Genomic DNA, 22,233 nt, shown 5'->3' on the forward strand with positions numbered 1-22,233 from the left:
ACAAATTCAGAATCTAGCTGAGGTGGGGAAGTATCTAAGGGGAAATTGCAATAACAACACTGATGAAAAGAAAAAGCTCATTGCAATGTGCTGAGTCCTGGCTAATGCTTACCACACGCTGCTAGATACTGTAGGGCAGAAGATACAGCCAGAGGAGCAGGAGAATAAGCCAGCATACACCCCAATCACTCCAGCTGCAGCTAAAGCAGATGGGGAGCCTAAACCAATAACAATTGCCCCTTTCCAGAGAAAGAAACACAAAGCCAAATCCATTTGCCCAGTGGATGATGATGGGCAGCCAGGACCTTCACAGCCAGCAGAGGAATTGGAACCCGAAATCATTACCGAGTCCCTGTCCATAGAGAGTCTTCGTACCCTGAGGAAAGATTACACCCAGCGGCCTGATGAAACTATATTAAGATGGTCTGAATCTGGGATGCTGCAGGCAATGGTACAATTCTGGATGGCACTGAAGCGAGGCATTTGGGATCCCTGTCATGTGATCTAAGTATTGACCAAGGGGGCCTGAAGCTTTCAGTCTCTGGACACGGCTCTTAAGAAGTGTGAAGGAAAGATACCTGTGCTGAGAAGACCTCCAGCTGCAGTTAAACCCCTGGAAGACCATGGAGCAAGGGATTCAATGCCTGAGAGAACTGGCAGTGATAGAGATCATATTCTCAGATGACCAAGCAATTAGCCCTGACATGGTAAAACGTACACCGGTGATGTGGCTGAAACTTGCATGACATGCGCCACCAGAATACGCCCCTGCTTTAGCAGTGATGACGTGGAATGAGGGGGATGAGACAGAATGGACAAAACTCATCAGAAACTCAAGAAGGAGCTGAAAGAGTGCCTTCTCCAAATCACATCAGTGCAGACTGGAGGCCCTGTTACCAGAAGCAGACGTCCCACAGCTAGGGAGAGAGGTACACCCCAAGAGCTGAACTATGCTTTTTCCTGTGTGACAGTGGGGAAGACATGAGAAGGTGGGATGGAAAACCAACTTCTGTCCTGGCCGCAGGGGTGAGTGAATTGAAGGATGGTAATGCTCAGAGAGGGAGCTCCACCAGAAGGGAAGTAGCTCAAGTTTCAAATGATAACCAGGACTAGAGGGGCCCTGCCTCTAGCCAGGTAGAGGCCAGGGAAAATCATGTCTTTTGGACAGTGTGGGTTTGATGGCCTGGCACATCAGAACCACAGAAATATGAAGCTTTGGTTGACACGGGCGTGCAGTGCACCTTGATTCCATTGAGACATATGGGGTCAGAACAGGTTTCTATTTCTGGAGTAACAGGTGGATCGCAGCAGTTGACACTGCTTGAAGCTGACGTGAGCCTAACTGGAAAACAGTCGAAGAAACGTTCTATTGTGACTGACCCAGGGCCCCCATGTATTCTGGGCATAGACTTCCTCCGGAGTGGGTATTTCAAAGACCCAAAGGGACTCAGGTGGGTGCAGGGGCTCAGGACTTCTGAACAACGAATCAATATGATTTTGCAGAAGACATTTATTGTTTACATTACACTCTACTTATGCATTTTGCAGCTGCTGTACACGTGATCACTCATTACTTGATTGGTCCCTCTATTTTGTCCACACGTTCTGCACGCACTTTCCAGAAAACATGATTGGTTCTAGTCCAGTGCAGCACAGTTCTTCTTTATCTATTGTCTTGGTATTCTGCTTCTCAGTTTCTTCATTCCCGATTTAGCACTGCTTACTTTTTGGTAACCTTGACGCATTCCTGAGGGCTCTGATAAGAATAACTGAAGATGGTTTGGCTGGGGCACACTGTCAGGGTTCACATACATTACAAAAAATTCCCCCTTTTTCTTTTTGCACCAGCCAAACCCTTTTTACTATGTTTTCCACCAAACAGATTGCCAATTTCATTATATATGGAATAACACAAAGCAATACAGTAATGGCTAACAGTAATTACAAAGCTCCCTTCACAATTCTTACATCCGTGCCCATGTGCCAATAACAAAAACCTAGAGCAGTTCTATTCTGCAACGTACTGTGTCTAATACTATCTACATCAGTAAATATCTGATTTAACTGTTTGACTGTCTAATATCTCAACTTACTAAGCACAGCCAGAGCTTGAGCAGTAGTGATACCTAAAATAAAAAAAAACAATGTTTATTTATCAGTAGTATTAGGGATCACAGTGTCCTTCTCAAGACAAGGGCGAATCCATTTCGCTGGTATCCATCAGGGTCCTTTATCTGCAATCGCACAAGCATAATCCCTTCCTCCCATTAATAACTCCACAGGTCTTTCCCATGACCCTGACATAGAATTTTTAAAACAAACTTTTAGTCGGTGCTGTATCAATTCAGAATCTTGCTGCAATGTTGGGGAAGATGAAACAGAAAAGCATTGTAAATATGATTGCCTGACAAAAGATTTTGGGAATATGAAAACTACAGGCAACATCGAAATGAAAGCCACTTTTGAAATACCAAGTCTTAGTTACTGAACAACTGGAAAACAATGGTATGGCCAACTGAAGTAATCCCCTCTTGATGGAACAATACCCTCTGCTTGCAAGCGGTCCAAGGGTCAGAGCAGACCCTACTAGCTCAGCAGAAGGGGTCCAAAGAGTAGTTTTTAGAAGTTAAGATGTAACACTCTATGGTAATATAAGAACTCTTATAGGCTGTATGTAAATGCTATAGGATTTGTATCTTGTATTAGATTGGTTAGTGACAATTAGAATATTCAGTACAGAAGATGATTTATTGTATTGTAACCAGGACTTCAGACACTTCGATTCCTTACCACACTTCATTCCTTTCCTTCCTTACTTCCACTCTTGCTCTTACACCCTCTCTCTCTCTCTCACCCACTTACTCTCTCCTGCTTGCTCTCTTGGGCCTGCTCAGAGCTGAGTCTACCAGCTCTGAGCAGTGCCCCAATACCCACGCCCTTTACAATAAACCGACTGTGTCCCAAGACCTGCCTATAGAGATCTCTCGTCTCCATCCGTCTCCGTCTACGTCCGGCCGTCCCGACTGGACCCTGAACACGTAACCTACACTGCAAACCTGAGTAATGTGTTAACACTGGTGGATCACTGCAAGTACCTACTAATGATTCATAACATAAACTGCTTTCAGTACTCTGTCCTGCGGGCTCAGCCCATCTTCTCCTTTTTTTTTTTTTTTGTGATAACAACTGTGTCCCTTACTATAAACGTGAAGGCAACAGAAAAGCAAGAAAATACATGTAATGAAACAATAAACCTACACCCAGCAAAAAAGGCAAAGTCAGACGTGTAATCAGTATCACACAACAAAAGGATAGTGCCTTTGAACAATACACTTTCAATTGCCTACACACTGGACCATCACCCAGAGTCTGCCGTAGCTGGTGAACCCTGTTTGAGGACCTGGAGGACCTTCCCAGACAAGGCCTCCAAGTTTACCTCAAAAGGGGTCCAGCTTCTATACATCTGTAGCGGGTTTGGTTGCTAACCCATGACAACATCCCAATCAGCAAGTCAAAGTGACTCAATTACATTTTTTGTGCAGAAACACCTGGGTCTGTTGGCATGCTTCCCAACCAGGTAGGGCCAGGGCTTGGCCAGAGCCAAGGCCTTAACTGGAAGGGTTCCCCTAATATATCCTACAAAAAAGCCTGTATTAATAGCAGTTGGGAAAGTCTCCTGAAAAGATATATGTCTTACAGATAGCTACACAACAGTATGTGAAAGTTTGTAAAGCAGTTGACTTTGTCATTTATCCTTAGCTAAGCAATCAATAGTACCCTAAACAAACTGCAAACAACTAAAGAAATGCACATGGTAACATCAAATAACATCTTCTGGCTAATGCCTGTTACGAAAGTCGGTGAATTCATGCTATTATATTAAGAGCATAAGACATCTACATTAACTTATTCTAAGAAATCAAGAGTATACTTCTCTACGCATGTAAGATAATAAGGCAAAGCACTGAACAGCTTACAATCAACAATATCCATAACTTGCAATTATTACTTATCCTTCTCTGCAACCTATGAAAGATAAAACAGCAAAGATTGTCATGAATAATCATCTTAATTGAGCAATGCAGAACATTCATACCTGTAGAATTTACAATGAATTTAAGGATCTAACAAGCCAAATCCTCACGTATTTTTACAACTTATTACCTTATTTTCATAAACAGTCGCTTACCAATCCTTTATCATAATTGTTTCAATCTGTCCCTTCCTATCTCTGTAGCAAAAGAACTGTATCATTCAATTTAAATGAGCATATTTCAACAGAAGCTAAATTTCACTCAAAATAAATGTTACTCAAAAGTAACAGAAAGTAAACTGAACAGAACTTAAAGTTAACATCACTGAAACTGAACAGAAATTAACCTTAATATAACTTAAATTTACAAGACTTTTAAAATCACAAAACTTAAACTGAACATACTTAGACTTGGTTTTGCTTAAACTCAACACTTTAAACTAACAGCACTTTAAATGTAACAGAATATCAAATTAACAGAACTTAAACTTGACATGACTTAAATTTAACAAGTAAACTTAGCAGAACTTAGCCTTAGCATCATTTAAACTATACAAACTTGCACTTAGCAAAACTTAATATTAGCAGCACTTAAATTTAACAAAACTAAAGTCAAAGTGGAGAGCGTTCCTTTAAAGGTGTCAAATACAGCAGAATATAACTCATCTTGATTTCATCAGTGCAAGAAAGCTACCAAAAATCTTATAACATATCAGTTAAAAAACAATAAGCAAGCAGACAACTGACTTGTGAATGAAATAACAGCAACATGAATTTACTATAGAGATCATAATGGTATGGCAAATACGTTGCAATTTGACATAATTCAGCTGTGGGAATAGCTCATGGTAACAAGAAACATTACTGAAAACCACCGTTCACAGTCAGGACTGGGATAAACAGAACTGCCCAATCAAAATTTATAAAGAAATAACATTTATTATGCGACCGAAATATCGGTCTCAAAAGCCACGATCGAGAAAAGCATCTCCGAGCCCGGGGTCGGAGCTGGGTGAACAGGCATAGATCTGATCTCTATCGCACCAGACCTCCCATGTTCACAAATGCTGCTTCGGCTGGTTCCTTCTTATACAGTTTTTGGGCAGAGTCTGAATTAATTCTATTCTTCTCGTAATTTTAGCATATTCATGAAGTTTTCTTGTCCCAGAGTTGGGCTGCACAAAGCCTTTCCTGGGTCTGATGAATTGTCCATCCTGGGTGATGAGTTGGCCATTTCTGGTGATGGAAGGGCCATCTCTGATGATGGATGGGCCATATCTGGTTCCTGGAACAGTTATTTTTAGTTCCCGGAATGTCGATTTCTTATCAGATGAGATGTAGATATCAGAGTGTGGTGATCAAGTCGTCATGGTGCAAATGTCCCGGTGATAAGATCCAACCACCTAGGTGGAATCCTCACTTATTGTGAGAGAAGTTCTTTTAGTGTTGTGAAATTTTTCTCTCAGCCAGGCTGGTGGAGGGATTTTGAAACTCTGTCTCTACATGGTCTGATTACATTCTAGTTTTATACATAATAGCACGAATTACATACTTTATTTATAACAGGACCTTTTTGAGTATAAGCACAATTTTGCAGGATCTTCCAATCTGCAGCTGTACTCAAAAAAAACCAAAACCAACATTGTATGTCTTTCAGTATTTTTCTGGTATAACCATAAATTTGTTAGGGTCTTTTAAGATGCAGTTTATAAGGCACAGCACAGTTATTAAATCTCTGGCAATTTCTCAGATGTGCCGAAAAATATCGTGAATGTGCTCAAGGTGTTAACAAGCTGTGAGTTAGAACTTACTGGCAACCTTTCCCACACCACGAACACGGGAAGGGAAAGGAGGAGCAGGGCGGAAGCAGGAAGCTGGACTCTCTTCCTCTTCAGGTGGAACAAATGCCCTGCAACTCAGTTCTCATTCATAAAAAAGGCACTTTGAAAAAGTATGCAGGAATGGAGCTGCGTAGCTCTGAATGGGTCCCCTGGGTCCCCCCGCACGGGGCGGGTGCCCGAGCGTGTGGCGTGTGCCAGGGCTTGCCTGTCTCTCCCCACTGCCCTCTTCAGCTTGGTGATACATAGTGACAGAGGTGGCAAGATAGGTCTTTTGTGATTGTCAGTATGGTAGATTTGACCTTGGGCTACTAAAGGTAAAGGTAGAATACTGAGGACATAGTTGTATAATGCTGCTCTGAGTTTTGCACATGAAACTCTGTTAGGTCAGTGAGCATATAAAAATGACACGTGTATATAAGCAGCTACAAAGCCATGATTCCAGATGATTCCAAAGGAGTATGCTACTGTTTACTCCACTGTTTGCCTGTTTCCATAAAATAGAGAGTATCAAAAATTTCAGCTATTGAGCAGGTAACACATACTCAGAAAGGAAGGCTGTTTGTAAAGCAGTGTCACTCTCAGTCATTTTTCCAGTCCATCACAGCACTTGAGCTGTTTTGATATGAAATCTAATTTCAACTTATAAGTGGCAAGGAAGAACAACTACACTTGAGCCACTATATAGCTGTACTTATTAGAAAAACTGTTACATGTTTGTCCATAATGAAATATCCACAAAAAAATTAAATATCAGAGCCGGTACAGGACCGTCCAGCCATAAATTACTTTTGAGATAACAGTAATGAGGGCGTGAGGAAAGGAATGCTTGATTGATGAATGGCTAAAACCTAACACCGGCCTCACCCAGCAACCCTTGTAAATCATGCAATGTGTTAACATCAGGTTTTAGAGCTAATTGCTATTTTCAAGGAAGATTCTACCATACTTTCTGAGAGGCTACATAACGATAAGTAATGCTCTGAGGGTACCAAGAAAGTAAAATGCTTTTCCCAGTATACAAGTTTCTAACAGAGCAAAAATTCGGTATTAAGTCAATCCAGTCAGACTTTCAAGTCAAAATTATCAAAAAGGCAGTATACATTTTACATGACAAGTTGTACCAATCATACAATAAGCATTTCTGTTGAAGAAGTTCAAACCTTGCTAAGCAGCCTCAAAGCAAGGAATTATGTAATGCTGCTGGCATGCAAAAAAACAGTATATCCACACCACTTAGCCTTGAATCTCTCCAATAAACAATCCTGTCAGAATTTACACCTTGATGAAAATAAAAGTTACTTTTAACAAAAGCTAAAAATGTTCCTGAACCGCGGTCAGGACTTTCTTTTTTCTGCTCAGGACTTTGAGCTGGGGGGTCAGTCATTCTTTGCATTCCCCGGGTCTGGTCTAGCTTTTACCCCGGCTGGAATTTCCTGGCATCCCCTTCTCGCTCCCGCGGTTTCCCCCCCTTCTCTGTTCCCCAAACTGTTTCCTCGGCAGGAGTTACACGGCGGACAGACCCCTCATCGGGGCCACCCCGCCCCGGGGAGCCGGGCCTCGCAATCTTGCCAACACGGTCCGAAAACTCGGCACCCGACACACAGATTTAGCAGTTGATTCAGTATTCTTTCTCCCCTCTGCCATCAGCAGCGGTTTTTGTTTCTCTCTTTCTTTCTCCTGCTGCTTATGCTCTTCAAAGCAGCTCAACCCCGTCATTTGCATTTGAATCCCCGCTTTGGCTAATCAGCGATGGGGGTAGCAGGGTTACACCCCCGCCCCCCCGCCCCCCACCCCATGCTAATGTTAACTCTTTGGGGGACACCACGGGACACCTCCTAGGCAGTTCTTGTGGTCGTGGAAAGGGTACCTCATCCACCTCCATTTTTTCTGGATCTGGCGCGGGCTGCAGAGCCTGTAACTCCATCTCCGGGGTTGCAGAAGGTAGGGACGGTATAACTGGGTCTACTCCCCCCAAAGAATTCTTGTGCGTACGTTGGAAAGGCAGCCGCGGGACTGCCTGGCTCTAGACAGGCTGCTGCCCCTGCCGCTGCCGTTTTTTCTGCCTCTATTTGCCTTAGCGCCGTTACTATTAACTCCCATAGCATACTAAGCCCCTTAGTCTCTTTTAATCCACCACTTACGGCATCCCAAAGAGCCATTCCCAGCCTTTCCCACTCAAGAGTGCTGAGAACTCTTGTTTCCTGTGTGTGGCAAAAAATCCTCTCTCTCATCCCCATCTTAACAGTCTTTTCAAGACCTCTAGGTCATACTTAATATCTCTCTCGAAGAGAATATGCTGGAGGACCCTGAATGTGGCCTGTTCTTCTTTTGACAGTCCCTTTCCCATCCTCCAGCCCCCTGGTCACTCACCTCTTCGGGTGCACCCGCTGCAGCATACATCTTCCAGAGTTCTTTTCCCAGGAGCTTTCTTCAGCTCCCCTAACTCCAACAGACCCATCCTCCGACTCCCCCCGCTGCGGTCCAGCTGCGGCAGACTGACCAGGGCCTCCCACCTTTCACTCCACAGAGTCCTCTTCAGAATCCAAAGGGTCCAATCTGCTTCATTATCACAGCATTTATTGCGTCGGGGTCACCAGCATGCGGGAGCTCAGGACTTCTGAACAACGAATCAATATGATTTTGCAGAAGACTTACTAGACTTACACTCTACTTATGCATTTTGCAGCTGCTGTACACGTGATCACTCATTACTTGATTGGTCCCTCTATTTTGTCCACACGTTCTGCACGCACTTTCCAGAAAACGATTGGTTCTAGTCCAGTGCAGCACAGTTCTTCTTTATCTATTTCTTGCTGTCTTGGTATTCTGCTTCTCAGTTTCTTCATTCCCAATTTAGCGCTGCTTACTTTTTGGTAACCTTGACGCATTCCTGAGGGCTCTGATAACTGAAGATGCTTTGGCTGGGGCACACTGTCAGGGTTCACATACACTACAACAGGTGGGCCTTTGGAATAGCTGCTGTGGAGGCAGAGGGCATTAGGCAATTGAACACCTTGCCTGGGCTGACCAAGAATCCTTCTGTAGTTGGGCTTCTGAAGGTAGAAGAGCAGCGAGTGCCAATTGCCACCTCGACAGTGCATCGCTGGCAGTACCGAACAAATCGAGATGCTCTGATCCCCATCCACAAGATGATTTCTGAGCTAGAGAGCCAAGGGGTGGTCAGCAAGACCCACTCACCCTTCAACAGCCCCATTTGGCCTGTGCGCAAGTCAGAAGGGGAACAGAGATTGACTGTGGACTATCATGGCTTGAATGAAGTAACTCCACCATTGAGCGTTGCTGTGCTGGACATGTTGGAGCTCCAGTATGAGCTGGAGTCCAAAGCAACAAAGTGGTACACCACTATTGACATTGCTAATGCATTTTTCTCCATTACTCTGGCAGCAGAGTGCAGGCCTCAGTTTGCGTTCACCTGGAGGGGTGTGCAATACACCTGGAACCGACTGCCCCAGGGGTGGAAGCACAGTCTCACCATCTGCCATGGACTGATCCAGGCTGCACTAGAAAAGGGTGGGGCTCCAGAACATCTGCAGTACATTGATGACATCATTGTGTGGGGGAACACCGCAGCAGAGGTGTTTGAGACAGGTGAGAAGATCATCCAGATTCTCCTGGAAGCTGGTTTTGCCATCAAAAAGAACAAAGTCAAGGGATTTGCCCAAGAGATCCAATTCCTAGCTATATATATATATGTGTGTTTAAAGCTGAAATGTATTAATGTGGGCATTGAGCAGACAGTATGGAATAAGGGGTGGAATGTCCTGGGGTGATGTTATAAGGTTGGTTTTTCGGGGTTTTTTTTATTCCTTAACCATCTGCTTTAATGCCTAAGGACAAGGTGTCTTTAAGGTGGACCCGGGGGGTGGGACCAGAGCCACAGACCCAGGTGCGGATTGCTTGAACACTGAATGTCTTGGCCCAACAGCTGGGGGGCTCCCGGGGCTCGGCGGGGCTCGGGAGGGAGTGTGCGGGGAGCACTGTGCTACTCTTTGGGGATTTTTTTGTTCCAGATAGCTGGAAAAAGGTTGCGTTGGGGCTTTTTGTTCTTTTTTCCCCTTCCCTCCCCCTTGCCTCACTGCCTCCCTTCCCTCCTCTCTGGTGCGGGGAGCCTGCAGGGTGGCCCCAGCAGGCCCGCGGGATGGCCCTGGCTGGTCTGAGCCCGTGTGTCTGTTCCCTCTCCGGGCATTTGTTGTATTTTGAGGGGGTTTTTTCCTGTTCTACCCTGTTTTGTTTGGTATTATTAAGCAGCTTGGGTTTTTCCCACTTTCACTTGTTGTTACCAATTTGTCCCATTGGTGGAGGAAAAGGGGAGGCCCTTTTCCCGTTGGAGAAGGCGCTCATCCTGGAGTGCTTCCTCCTAAAATTTTGTCTCTAAAAACCAAGACAGACAGCTTGGGGTTAAAGTATAGGGGTACAGATCCTTTAAACAATTCTTTAATTCCCAATAACAAAACTCATCTGAGATGAGGTGAAAGATGAATTTCCCACTTGTGTTCCTAAGGAATTTTGAATGCTTCTTTAAATTTGCATTACTTTTTCCTAAAAAAAAAAGTAAACATAATAAAATAAACCAAAGTAATTCCTTCCCTTTCTTATATATCGTGGTAACCAAAAACTACTAGTTTTTTCCCACGCACATTTTAAACGCTACAAAAAAGTCTTTGTCAGTAGTTTGATTTACAGACAGATTTACAAACTATCTGTGCATGCTGTATTAAAGAATTAAAATTTCTGGCAAAAATATTTAAATTTCTGTGCAGACAACCTTGGTCAAGCTACAAATGAGGTTTCAGGGTTTTCCTAAATATGTTTTCTGAACCCAAATTTCTGTCGTTCTTTTAATAACCAATAGTAACAAAAGTATTTTTTTCTTTCATTAAATTATTAAAAATCTGCTAGGGCTAATGTTGATGAAGATTTTCCCATATTATTTTAGGATATATACTAAGATCAAGCTCCTATGCATCCCCAACCTCCTTGCCAGCATGGCAGTACAAAAAGCAGAAAAGCTGTTGGATACGTGCAATCCCTGCTCAGCAATAACAAAAACACCTCTGTATTATCAACCCTGTGTTCAGCACAAATCCAAAATACAGCTCCACACCAACCTCTGTGAAGAAAATCAACTCTGCCACAACCAAAACCAGCACAATCAACATGCACGTTTGTTAAAACACCTGCTACTTCAATAAAACAACATTTTCTTGATTGCAGCTCACTATTCCCTTTTCTAGTAATATTCAGTTGCTTTTCTGTCAGATATTATTCATGATCAATCTTAATCCAGAAATAGGAAACTCATAGGGGAAAGTTGTAACTGTGGATATTACATTTTCCCTCCCTTTCATTCCTCCATTATCAGAAAATATAAAAGACCTATATTTTTTATGTGGACATTTATTTCAACAGACTAAGATAGTATCCATGACTTTGCTCTAAACTTGACTTGATTTACAGATTTTTCATATATATATAGATAGATAGATAGATAAGATTTATGTAAAAGCATGCATGTTGTGCAAATATATTCACGGAGAGAGCTATAACAAAGCAGCAGAACTCCTTTTAAATATCTGAATTCTGCAACTGCATTTGGCGAAGTAGATATAAGTTACAGTCAGCACAAACCACTTTTATTTCACAAGGCATGTCATATCCTCAATTCAACTATTCTTTCATGAGTTGTTTTATTGTGCCTATGGTACATAATACAGCCCATTCCAGTTTCACATTAAGTAGGCAATATACAACAAGCTCAACCAAATTATTAGCTCTCATAAAAGAAATCATGAATGACATCTGTCTTTATATATCCCATTATATTACTAAAAATGCAAATTAAGAACATTAAACATCATAAATTTCCATTGTACAGAAATCATTATATACTCTCCCAAAGAAAGTAAATACTAGGAGCTGTTTGCACTTTAACTGATTCAATATTTGCAGAAATATCTGTTGTGTAATTTTAGCATCGTTCTGGATGCACTTCAGGATTTAACAGAGCAGGCTGTTCTTCCTTCTGTGCAACTGCTGATATAATATGACCACTGTTACATTTTTTACTGCTGTACGCTGATTTAAATTTCTTTAATAAGCTTTAAAAATGGGCATTTCATTGAATGTACCACACTATGAATTTACACTTGATGAGACAGAGTATAAATCCAGAAATCATAATAACTGGCTTTCCAAAAACATCAGCTGTGTAATCCTGTCTAGATACCTGCTGTCATGATACACACAGTTTCAGACTTGCAAAAATGCAGCAAAATGGTGAAAGAATTACAGGTGTAGAACACTACTTATTCCATAAGACATCCTCTTCCATGTGAGGGGGGTGATAAAATAGACAGTAGGGGTTAGAGCCTTGTCTTGGGGTGATTTTATGGTTAGTCTATTTCCTGATAATGTTCTTTATGCCCAAAAATGGTTGCTGTATCTTTAAGGTGGGTCTAGGGGAGGGGGGAGCCTTGGGGCTCTTTGGCAGGCTTTTTCAAAGCCTCACTCCCCAGGTGTCCGGCATGCTGTGTGGTCTGGGGTTTGGTGGTTTTTTGGGTTTTTTTTGCTTGGCTACCTTGGGTTTTTTTGTTAGCCCAGGCAGAAGGGTTTTTTCTTTCTGTGGACTTGGAGAGGCTGCAGCAGCAGTCCTTCAGCAGCTTTTTGAAGTGAAGTGCACGGTTTGGTTTTAGTCTGAGATCAGAAACCAGTGGGAAAGGCAAGGGGCTGCTCCCTTTAGGCCGCATGTCTCGGAAAAAAGTTGAGCCAGCGAAAGAAAGCCCAACTGCTTCATCTGCTGTGAAGAGGGGACCAATGCTAGAGATTCACCAGGTTCACATCTGTGTGCCTGAACTGCTGCTTGAATCTACTGTAAGGTGGTTTTTGGTTTGTTTGTTTTTCCTTGAAAACCCATTTTCTCCCCACCACATGGCAAACCATTGCCGTCTTTTTATTTTCCCTTGCATTTTGGATTTTTGTTCCCATGTGTGTTTGTGCATGGAGGGATAAGGTCTGACAGTTCAATATTTATTTACCTTTTCCCATGCCATGTGGGCACGCTGTTGGTCAATAAACAGTTGTTTGGGTTTTTTTCACTTTCATCTACTAGTATTCATTTCTTATTGACAGAAAGGGATTGTTTGAACTTTCTTTTTAGAGGAAACACTCATTCCAGAGTGTTTTTCTCCTAAACTTGTCTCTAAACACCTATGAAACCAGTTAAAGGTGTGAAGAAATAAAGGCAGAACATCTCAGCCAGGAAAAATATAATTAGAGAGTGTGGAAGGTATCTTTTCAGCTTTATACTGGCTAGCCTTAGAAAGCCTTTATACCGGTAATGCCTTAGAAAGCCTCGAGCAGCCTAGAGAGGTAGCATGGGCGATCTAGCACTTTAGTAGCTCTAAAATCGGTACCTGTATCAGCTGCAAAGCAAATACCATCAGCAGAAGCAAAGAGGGAGAAATAGAGATCCCTGTTCACTCAATTTCCTGCAGTTAGAAGCTTTTAAATGAGACAGACAACAAGAGATGTTCACAGGAAGGTAGCTGAGCCAAGAGAGGACGGGGCCTCCCTCGATCGTCTCTTTTATTAGAAGGGGAAAGGGGAGGACTGGGGGCGGACCCGGGGTGACCGGCCAATCAGACACTGCTAAAGAGTTTGAGTTACATTTGGTTTTGCCCGCGCTTAGAACAAACGAGCTCGGAGCACATGGCAGGAGCAAGTGTCTTTGGGAGGAGGAGGGGAAGCTCAGAACAGGCAGCAACAAGAGAGTAATATTGTTTAGAAAGCCTCGTATCACAATCTGGTATCACATTACTACCTTGACCTTGCTAGTGCCTTCATATCCACCAAAGAGCAGCCAGGATTGTTTTACTGGGGGAAGAAAGAAGAGTCTGGGTGAGACTGTGGCAATTATTTCCCCTGCAGAAAGCTATTGACTGACCTGACAGCGTGGTTCACGTTTTTGAGGTCCCCATTTCATAATCACACTAATGCAAATGAAGGAGGTCATAAGCTACTCATAATGCCACAGACCTAAAAATATGAAGAGAGAACTTTGTATGCTTCTCTGGAGCACCTGCTTTTAAGTCCACCCATGTAGCTGAACTTATCAGAGAATCATAGAAGGGTTTGAATTGGAAGAGACCTTAGAAACAATCCAGTTTCAACCCCTTGTCATGTGCAGGGACACCTTTCACTAGACCAGGTTGCTTAGAGCCCCATCCAGCCTGGTCTTGGACATTTCCAGTGATGGGATATTCACAGCTTCTCTGGGGCAACTTGGTCCAGCACCTCACCACCCTCACAGGGAAGAATTTCTTCCTCATATCCAATCTAAACCTGTCCTCTTTCAGTTTGAAGCCATTCTCCCTTGTCCTGTCACTCCAGACCCTTGTGAATAATCTCTCTCCATGTTTCTTGTAGGCTCCCTTCAGGTACTGGAAGGCTGCAATTAGGTCACCCCAAAGCATTCTCTTTTCCAGGTTCAACAATCCTAGTCCTCTCAGCCTTTCCTCATAGCAGAGGTGCTCCATCCTCCGATCATCCTGGTGCCTCCTCTGGACTGGCTCCAGCAGGTCCATGTCCTTCCTGTGCTGGGACCCCAGAGCTGGATGCAGCACTGCAGGTGGGGTCTCAGCAGAGTGGGACAGAGGGGCAGAATCCCCTCCCTGCCCTGCTGCCCACGGGGCTTTGGATGCAGCCCAGCACACAGGGGGTTTCTGGGCAGCCAGCACACATTTCTTGTTTCCTGCACTACAAAGCCTCTCATCCACCTCCCCCCTTCACCCTGCATCTGCCCATACACCTGCCAAGCAGAGGATGTGATGGTTTCTTTTAATTAAATCCGTTTGAGGAAGTCTTAAGAACATGGTGATATCTGCTCCACCTCCAGATCAGGATCATCACAGAGCTGAGTGATTTGCATGAAAACAGAAGCTGTTTGTGGTTTTCAGCATAATTAACAAGATTTCAGAATTCAGAAATTCCAACCATAGTAGTAAAAATGCTTATTATTTTTAAAAAACACACAACTAGGTCTACAGTGAGTGGATCATGTAATCAGCTGGCTCTATTCTAGCTTAAAAGTACAGTACAATCCCATGAAAATTTTAATCAAAAATATTAATGCTAAAAAAAAACCCCCATCAGCCAGCAGAGCCACCCTATAAATCAAGCTCCATTCAAAATTGCTTAGTTAAACGACCTTCAAGGATAATCTCTCCACCATTCCTCTCTTTATCGTCCTGGACAAATGATTGAAATAGCAATGATTTTTATGTAACCACACTTCAGAATCACATCAGACTTGTGTTCTTTCTCCCAATTAAGGCATTACAAATTATTAATGATGTAAAATGTCTGGTGCATTATATGATTCAACAATCCATTTTGCAAAGTATTAAAATGAGTAAGAAAACTTATAGTAAAATTTAATTCTTTAGATATATTTTACTGTGAAATGTTACACAAATTATCCTGTATGATCCTCCTGTATTAGAAGTTTGGGGTTTCACTCTCGTGGTGGGTTGCCAGCTGCATGGTAGATATATTTTGAAGAGTTAAAACTGATTTGAGATGCCTCCATGCTAAGGCACATGTGAACCATTTATTTGAAAAAGATATCATTTTCAAATCTTTGAATGTAAAGAATCAGACTCAGAATATATTTCAACTTCAGCCTCAAAATTATTCTGCTGTTCGAAAGAGGTAAAGAAGAGATGAAATCAACCTATCGTGCATTTAAAATACAAATTTTCACAGGAACAAATGAAGTGGCACTAAATTTTTCCAAAGACTTTGAGGACAAAAAGAGAAAAAGAAAATATTACATGTAAAAACCTATCTTTTTTCCCCCAAGAACATGCTAGGGGAGAATCAAACATCACAAATAGATAAAATATAAATCCTAGTAAAGGCAAATTAATTCAGTGGGTTATTTATTTTAGATAGAGTGGTTTGTGTATGAAACTACCGTGTTAGACAAAGTTCCACACTTTCTAGCCATCCTCAAAACAATGAAAAGTCAACTTTCCCCTCTGCCTTGTACTGCACAGACGTAGTTCTTTCCATTGAACAGTGTATTATGAAATTAGAACAAACATTCATTTTCAAAGCAAAGAACAGAACCCCTGGGGAAAAGCCATGTGTATCCTTACAGTATTTTTGAGCAATCAGTATTAAATTAACTGCATGCATCACAAATTAATATCTTGACCTTCTACTGATGTGAGAAGCTCAAGTATAAAAGAGGAAGTCAATCTGTATTCATTCTCCTCCAAACATTTGAAACAATTATTCTTAAGAAATTGTCTAAATCCTGTCATACCATTCATACACAGACAGAATTTGTCACTGACACTGTTGTTGACTAGGCCTAAGAAAACACCTCACTATTAGATACCCGGCATTCAACACAATCTGAACTCATTAAAGCAAGAGTCTGTAATCTAATGTAATTATTAAAGAGGAATCATTTCCAAATGTTCCTGAAATTTTAAACAAAAATATTCATGTACATATAATCTGATAACTACTCTTTCCATTTTATATGATGGGGAAATGCCAATCTGAATGACCTGGATATTTGTGCACCAGTTCTAATGGCCACATCATCCCTGGCAGCTCCCACTACCTGAACACCTTTTGAACCTTGCAAATTAGCATATCTGACAGATTCTCCAATGAGAGGCTTAAATGAATGGCATGACATCTCCCTATTTTAAATTATTCCTCCCCAGATGGGCTTAATCTTAGTTTACAGAATGTGTTCTAGGGAGAACCTTTGTTTCTCAAGATAGCATAAGGCTTTCCGCCTCCAACTGTGAGGCCCTTAGGATGTCTGGTCTTCTGGTTTAGCAGAATACCAGGACTGTGTTAAGATATCAGGCTTAAAGAATTACAATTATGTATGCAAAGAATACTGAGAATACATAAATGTATATAAAAAGGCAAAAAATCATCGTGACATCAAAGGGTTTCCTTGATTTTGAGTAAGAGTGTCATTCATCTTTATCATATCAATCTGGGAACACAATTAAATTCCAATATGCTAAAGGATTGATACAACAGCCACTGCAAAGATTTATCCAGCACTTTATAGTATATGAATTTATATTTATATACACCTCCCACAGTTCAGAAAAGTGACATTTGGTTTTCAGATGCCAGAAGCTGGGACTTCCAGAAACAGAAATTATACTAAAAATTATATTAATGAAATTAACATCAATGCCTCTATTGGCCATCGCTCTGTGCATAGGAAGAGTTGACTATTGCCTGCAGAGCCCATAGCACTGTCTCTCTGCTACCAGGTACATGAAAGTTCTGCAAGGTTCCCTTTTGAGTTCACAGAACAAGCGATTTCTCTGGCAATCAGACCCAATCTCATGCTCTGGAAGGCAACCAGGTCATGTAGTTCTGTTCCAAAATGTATCAAGCTTAAAATCAATTACATTGTTTGCCCCAATATTTTAATGGAAAGGCAGTTTCAGCACATAAATTGGAATTATTTAGAAACTCCACGACAGTGAGCCACAAGAAACAAGGAAAACATGAGATTCATCCTTGTGATAGAAGTCATGATAAAGATAGCTAACAGTACAAACTCATGTTTCTTCTCTCAGTCACACACCTGTACTACCGGCACCTCTTGAATAAATGGTATTCATCAGACAACAGAAACAAAAATATTTTGGAGAGCTGAATGGAAAAGAATAGTCACATGACTTCAGGAAGAGACAAATCAGTTAAAAAAACCCACACAAACCACAGTGTGCTATTGACTTTCTGAATAATTATTTTACGTTTGACACGTCAGTGGAATACATGTCAAAAATGGCAGAATCATTCTGATTCAAGCAGAATTTCCTCAGAAATAATTTTCTCTGGGTAAGGGTTTCAGGATCTGGTATCATTTAAACACCTTGGTAAAACACCATATTCTGTTTACACGTGTTCACAAGCGTATGCCACTAATAGAAGCAATTATTCATTAAAATATTGGTGAGAAGGAGAAGAAATCACAAGCATGTCTGAAGGCAAGTTTCAACACTAGCAAGGGTTCAGTGGAGTTACTGGGTCCCATCCCTTCCTCCCACCACAGCTGGGGCACAGCACTCTCTCCCACTGGTGGACAGCAGCAGAGTCACTGGGCAGCTCTGTCGCAAATGTCAGATCAAACACTGATCTATCAAAGGGGGAAAGAAATCCCACTATTTCCTTCTTCATTTTCAAAAGTATTTGGCCCAAAACTTGCTTCATACCACAGTTATGTCAGCACAGCAGAGGAGACAAACGGGGCACAAGCAAGAAACAGAGGAAGGAAGCCCTTTAGCTGATGCTGCAGCCAGGCAAAGCCACAGGCTCACTGTATGGGCACTGTGATCATTATAGAATGAAATGCAGTTTTCTATGCTGTTGACCTCTTATCCACTTCCAGCATCATGTTTCTTAAAGACATTCATGGTGTCCTGCTATCTGGGCCTGATCTTTAGATAATGTAAATCCACTGAAATCAGAATCCTGTGTCGCTTCACATCATGTCATCAATACTTTCACCAGCCTGAAGTAAAGTACCTCAGAATAGATGCACACCATCAGGATCTCTAACATGCTGCAATAGGTCCATTATGTTTATTTCATCATGCCTAAATATATTTCAGACAGCTTCATTTTCTCCAGAGAATAGTTTTCTCCTGTGCTTGGAAGGTAAATTTAAATATATTAAAAGCTTTGCCTTCAGCAAAGATGCTTTCAGAACAGGAATACTCATCATTCAAATAAATGATAATGGTTTTTTCCATCAACCTGTTCATTTATCTGTGCCACTATTTTTATTGATGCATTTCTCCTTCTAAGCAAGATAGAAAGTTGAGTAGAAATCTACATTATAATTAACATTTTTATATGACTGCGCTCTGACTAAAACTAAATGGCAACAGAGAAATTTCCACTCAAAACTAAGGTGTAATTGCTCTACAGTGATTAGGAAAGGCTTTACATTTGGGTTTCTTTAACAACAGTTACATCTACTGAATAAAAGAAGGTTTCATTCTGGAAAGACTATTTCTTTTTAAATATTTTAATCTGATAAGAATTTACAAACCTAGAGTGGTATTGTATGACATTCACTGCCTTGAATATATTATCTCTTTCATTTTGATGTTTTGTTTTGTTTTGTTTTGTTGTATGAGAAATGTTTGTAATTCCTCATCACATCCCAGTAGAAGATTTGTACCTCATGTCCTGACCCTTGATATATGAGAGAGGGGTTCCTATCAATCCAGCTGGGCAAAGCAGTTCCAACAGCATTTGACCTTCTCAGCTACATGCACACAGTTAAAAGTGTAACTCACCCGTAGGAATAATGGATATGCACTACAACGGCTCAGAGAACTGCTAGTTACCAATGCAATTGCTTATCATCCAAAGGAATTTAACTTTGAGGAGCAAAGGTAATCCATTAAGGCTGTCTTTCCTACAGCAAAGAAATGTCATCCATCCTAGATTTTATCTTCTGAGCAGGCTTGCTGCAATACACAGTTTACATCAAAGCTTATGCTGGCCAAATCCAGAGTACATCCTAAGAGTTCTGATTTTGTGAGTTATGCTGAGAATCTAGAATAAGGACGCAAGAAATATGACCGTGTTTTGTAGTAACTGCTGGATCATGTTCCTTTAAGAAATGATTGCTGTACCTCTTAGGATTACAGCAATAATGTGATCCACTAGGACATCTAAGCCTTTGAGCATGAACATTCTCAGTACCATACAATATTTCTTGATTGTTTTTTATTTGAAATGCCAGTTTCTGACATGGTATTTATGAAGTATTACCATCAATCTATTTTATTATTTGCTGAAGTGGGTGTTCAAAACGTAAGAATAACTATGAGTACATCCATATTAATATATTAGTTTGGGTCAGGAATGTACTTTTGGAAGGAACCACCTGATCATCCCAGCTTCTAACATTTCTGTTCACATTGTGATGTTGTCTTTGAGCACACAAACTGTGTAACTTTCAGGTGAAACTGTTACCAGAAGCTCATTTATGTCAAATGAAAGACATTCAGTCCACAGTGTCATACTAAACCAAATGTAAATTAAAATCCCTGAAATCAGTATAGAATTATGTCTGATACTTACCACCACCTGCATCATCTACAGATCTGCTCCTATTTCACAGTGGTAAAATGTGCTGAGGCAGTGGTGTAACTAGTCTAATTTCCCTTCACTTTTGCTACTTCAGTGAAGGAGTAAAGTTGGCACAGTAATAAAAATTTATCCATATTGGAACAATCCATTAGTTCAATAAGTAAGTTAAAATGACAGAAATGGAAATATTTCCCCAATAGAAATGCACACAACTCGCCAGAACAGGATAAGCAAGGGTATCAATTCACTGGATATTTTGAAAGGATTCTAAGATAATTCTGATTGAAAAGGATTCCAGGAGGTCTATAGTCCCATCTCTGGATCAAATCAAGGTCAGCTCTGAGCTCAGGCAAGGTTTCCAAGGGTTTATGAAGTCTAGTCCCAAAATCTTCCAAGGATAGAAACTGCAAAACCTCTCTGGACAACCTACTCCACTGCTTGTCTGTCCTCATGTATAGGATGTTTTCTTGTACTCAGACTGAAACCCTTTTGTTTCAGTTTAAGCCCACTGTGAGACATTTTCCCACCACATACGGATGTGAAAAGCCAGTTCTGTCCTCTTAATAACATCCTTGTAGGTACAGGAAGCAGGCTATTGAGTCTTTCTCCAGGCCAAACAAGCTCAGATCCCTAAGCCTCTTCTCCCATGGAAAATACTCCAGCATGACCAGCTTGGCTACCTTCTGCTAAGCTGGATGATCTGTATATGCATTTCTTGTGCTGGATGGCCCAAAGCAGGGCAATGTGGTCTCCATGCTGTCTGATGAGCACAGAGTAAAGAGGGATAATTACTTCCCTCAGTCTACTGGCTGTGCTGCTGTATATAGAGCTCAGGATGCTCTTGGCCTTTATTGCTGCCAAGCCACACTGCAGGCTTCTGCTCAGCTTGCCATCATCCACAGAGATGTTCCTTCCCGCCATGTCAGTCCCCAGCCTGTACCACTGCCAGGGGTTGTTCCATTCCATGGACAGGACTCTGTTCTTTCCTCTGTTGAATTTAATATTCACACTGAATATTGCAAGCAGAGGAATCAATTCTTCTGCATGAAGAGTGCAGAAAGGTTTCTCAAGCAGTCATTACTTTTGTCATTGGCTTTGTAGTTTAGAAAGGATCCTCTTTATCTTCGGGAAACAAGTGGTAGCAACTGGCCTTGCCTACCACTCAAAAAAAAAGGACACAAGCCCTTGGAATGAAACTCTCACTTTTCTCATGCTGTTTGCAATTTGGAATGCTATTCTGACTATACAAACAGACCCACTGATAAAAAGGACATTACACAGAGTTCTTCCACAAAGATCAGAGGTAGTTTAAAAAACCATCATGGAATAGTTGTCCCGGGTAGACAGGGGTTTAAAAAGCAAATAAAAATGGCTTTTATGTTTAGCCATGTCAGGCTCTCAAATGCATCTACATAAACAGGTGTTTGCACAGATCCTGAAACTCAACCACCCAGCCCTGGTTTTGGTGTGATTTTTGTATGCTTCCAGAAAAAGCCAAATAGTTTTGATTCCCCATTTATACAGATGGCAATGCCCTAGCAAAGATGGATAAGCCAGATCTGATAGCTGCAATGATGATTAGACAGCCAGATACACGATTTGCATCTCCTGATGCAAAATGGAAAGCATTGCTCAGTGCAAGTTAAATTACTGCTTATGTTGTAGGTCACTTACTCTTGTAAAATGTTTCTGTTTGAGAAGCTTCTACCTTTCCACATCTTACCATTCCTTTGCTGTCTGTTTATCATTTGAAAGTCATAAGAGCTTGACAAACTTGTGTGCACTCACTGGGCATCTTTGAAGACCCGATATTTTAGAAAGCATGGAAAGGTCCAAGCAGACCCACAACTCCTCTGGGCAACTGAAACTGGGCCCTTGGTTTTAATTCCTTAGTGGACAGATGGCCATAACTCTGCTAGGATTGTGAAGGGATTGTACTACTTGAATTGAAGTACATGCTAAATGCTACTAGATGGACTTCAAAAGCTGATAAATGTTATCCACACATTACCATAACAACCACAATAGACTCATACCTCATACTCCTTGACCTCTTCTACCCAGAACATAGTAAGGAACATCTCCAATGGGCTGCAGCCACCAATGGGATTCAGCTCTAGCTCTCTGACAAATTATTCCATTGTCAGCACCAAAACACAGAATCGCATAGAACCATACTGA

General features: G+C 41.5%; 1 protein-coding gene across 1 annotated transcript; it reads left to right on the forward strand.

The window, feature by feature from the left end:
* Positions 1-921: 921 nt before the first annotated feature.
* On the forward strand, positions 922-22,233 carry LOC121661803. Its single transcript, XM_042022342.1, has 3 exons — positions 922-1,451; positions 8,834-9,254; positions 22,117-22,233. Exons 1-3 carry the CDS (start codon positions 1,261-1,263, stop codon positions 22,231-22,233), a joined length of 729 nt encoding a protein of 242 aa, XP_041878276.1. The 5' UTR covers positions 922-1,260.

Source organism: Corvus kubaryi, unplaced genomic scaffold (assembly GCF_017639235.1).
Source record: "Corvus kubaryi isolate FWS band 111438036 unplaced genomic scaffold, C.kubaryi_AGA036_p1.0 37199, whole genome shotgun sequence".
Taxonomy (NCBI): domain Eukaryota; kingdom Metazoa; phylum Chordata; class Aves; order Passeriformes; family Corvidae; genus Corvus; species Corvus kubaryi.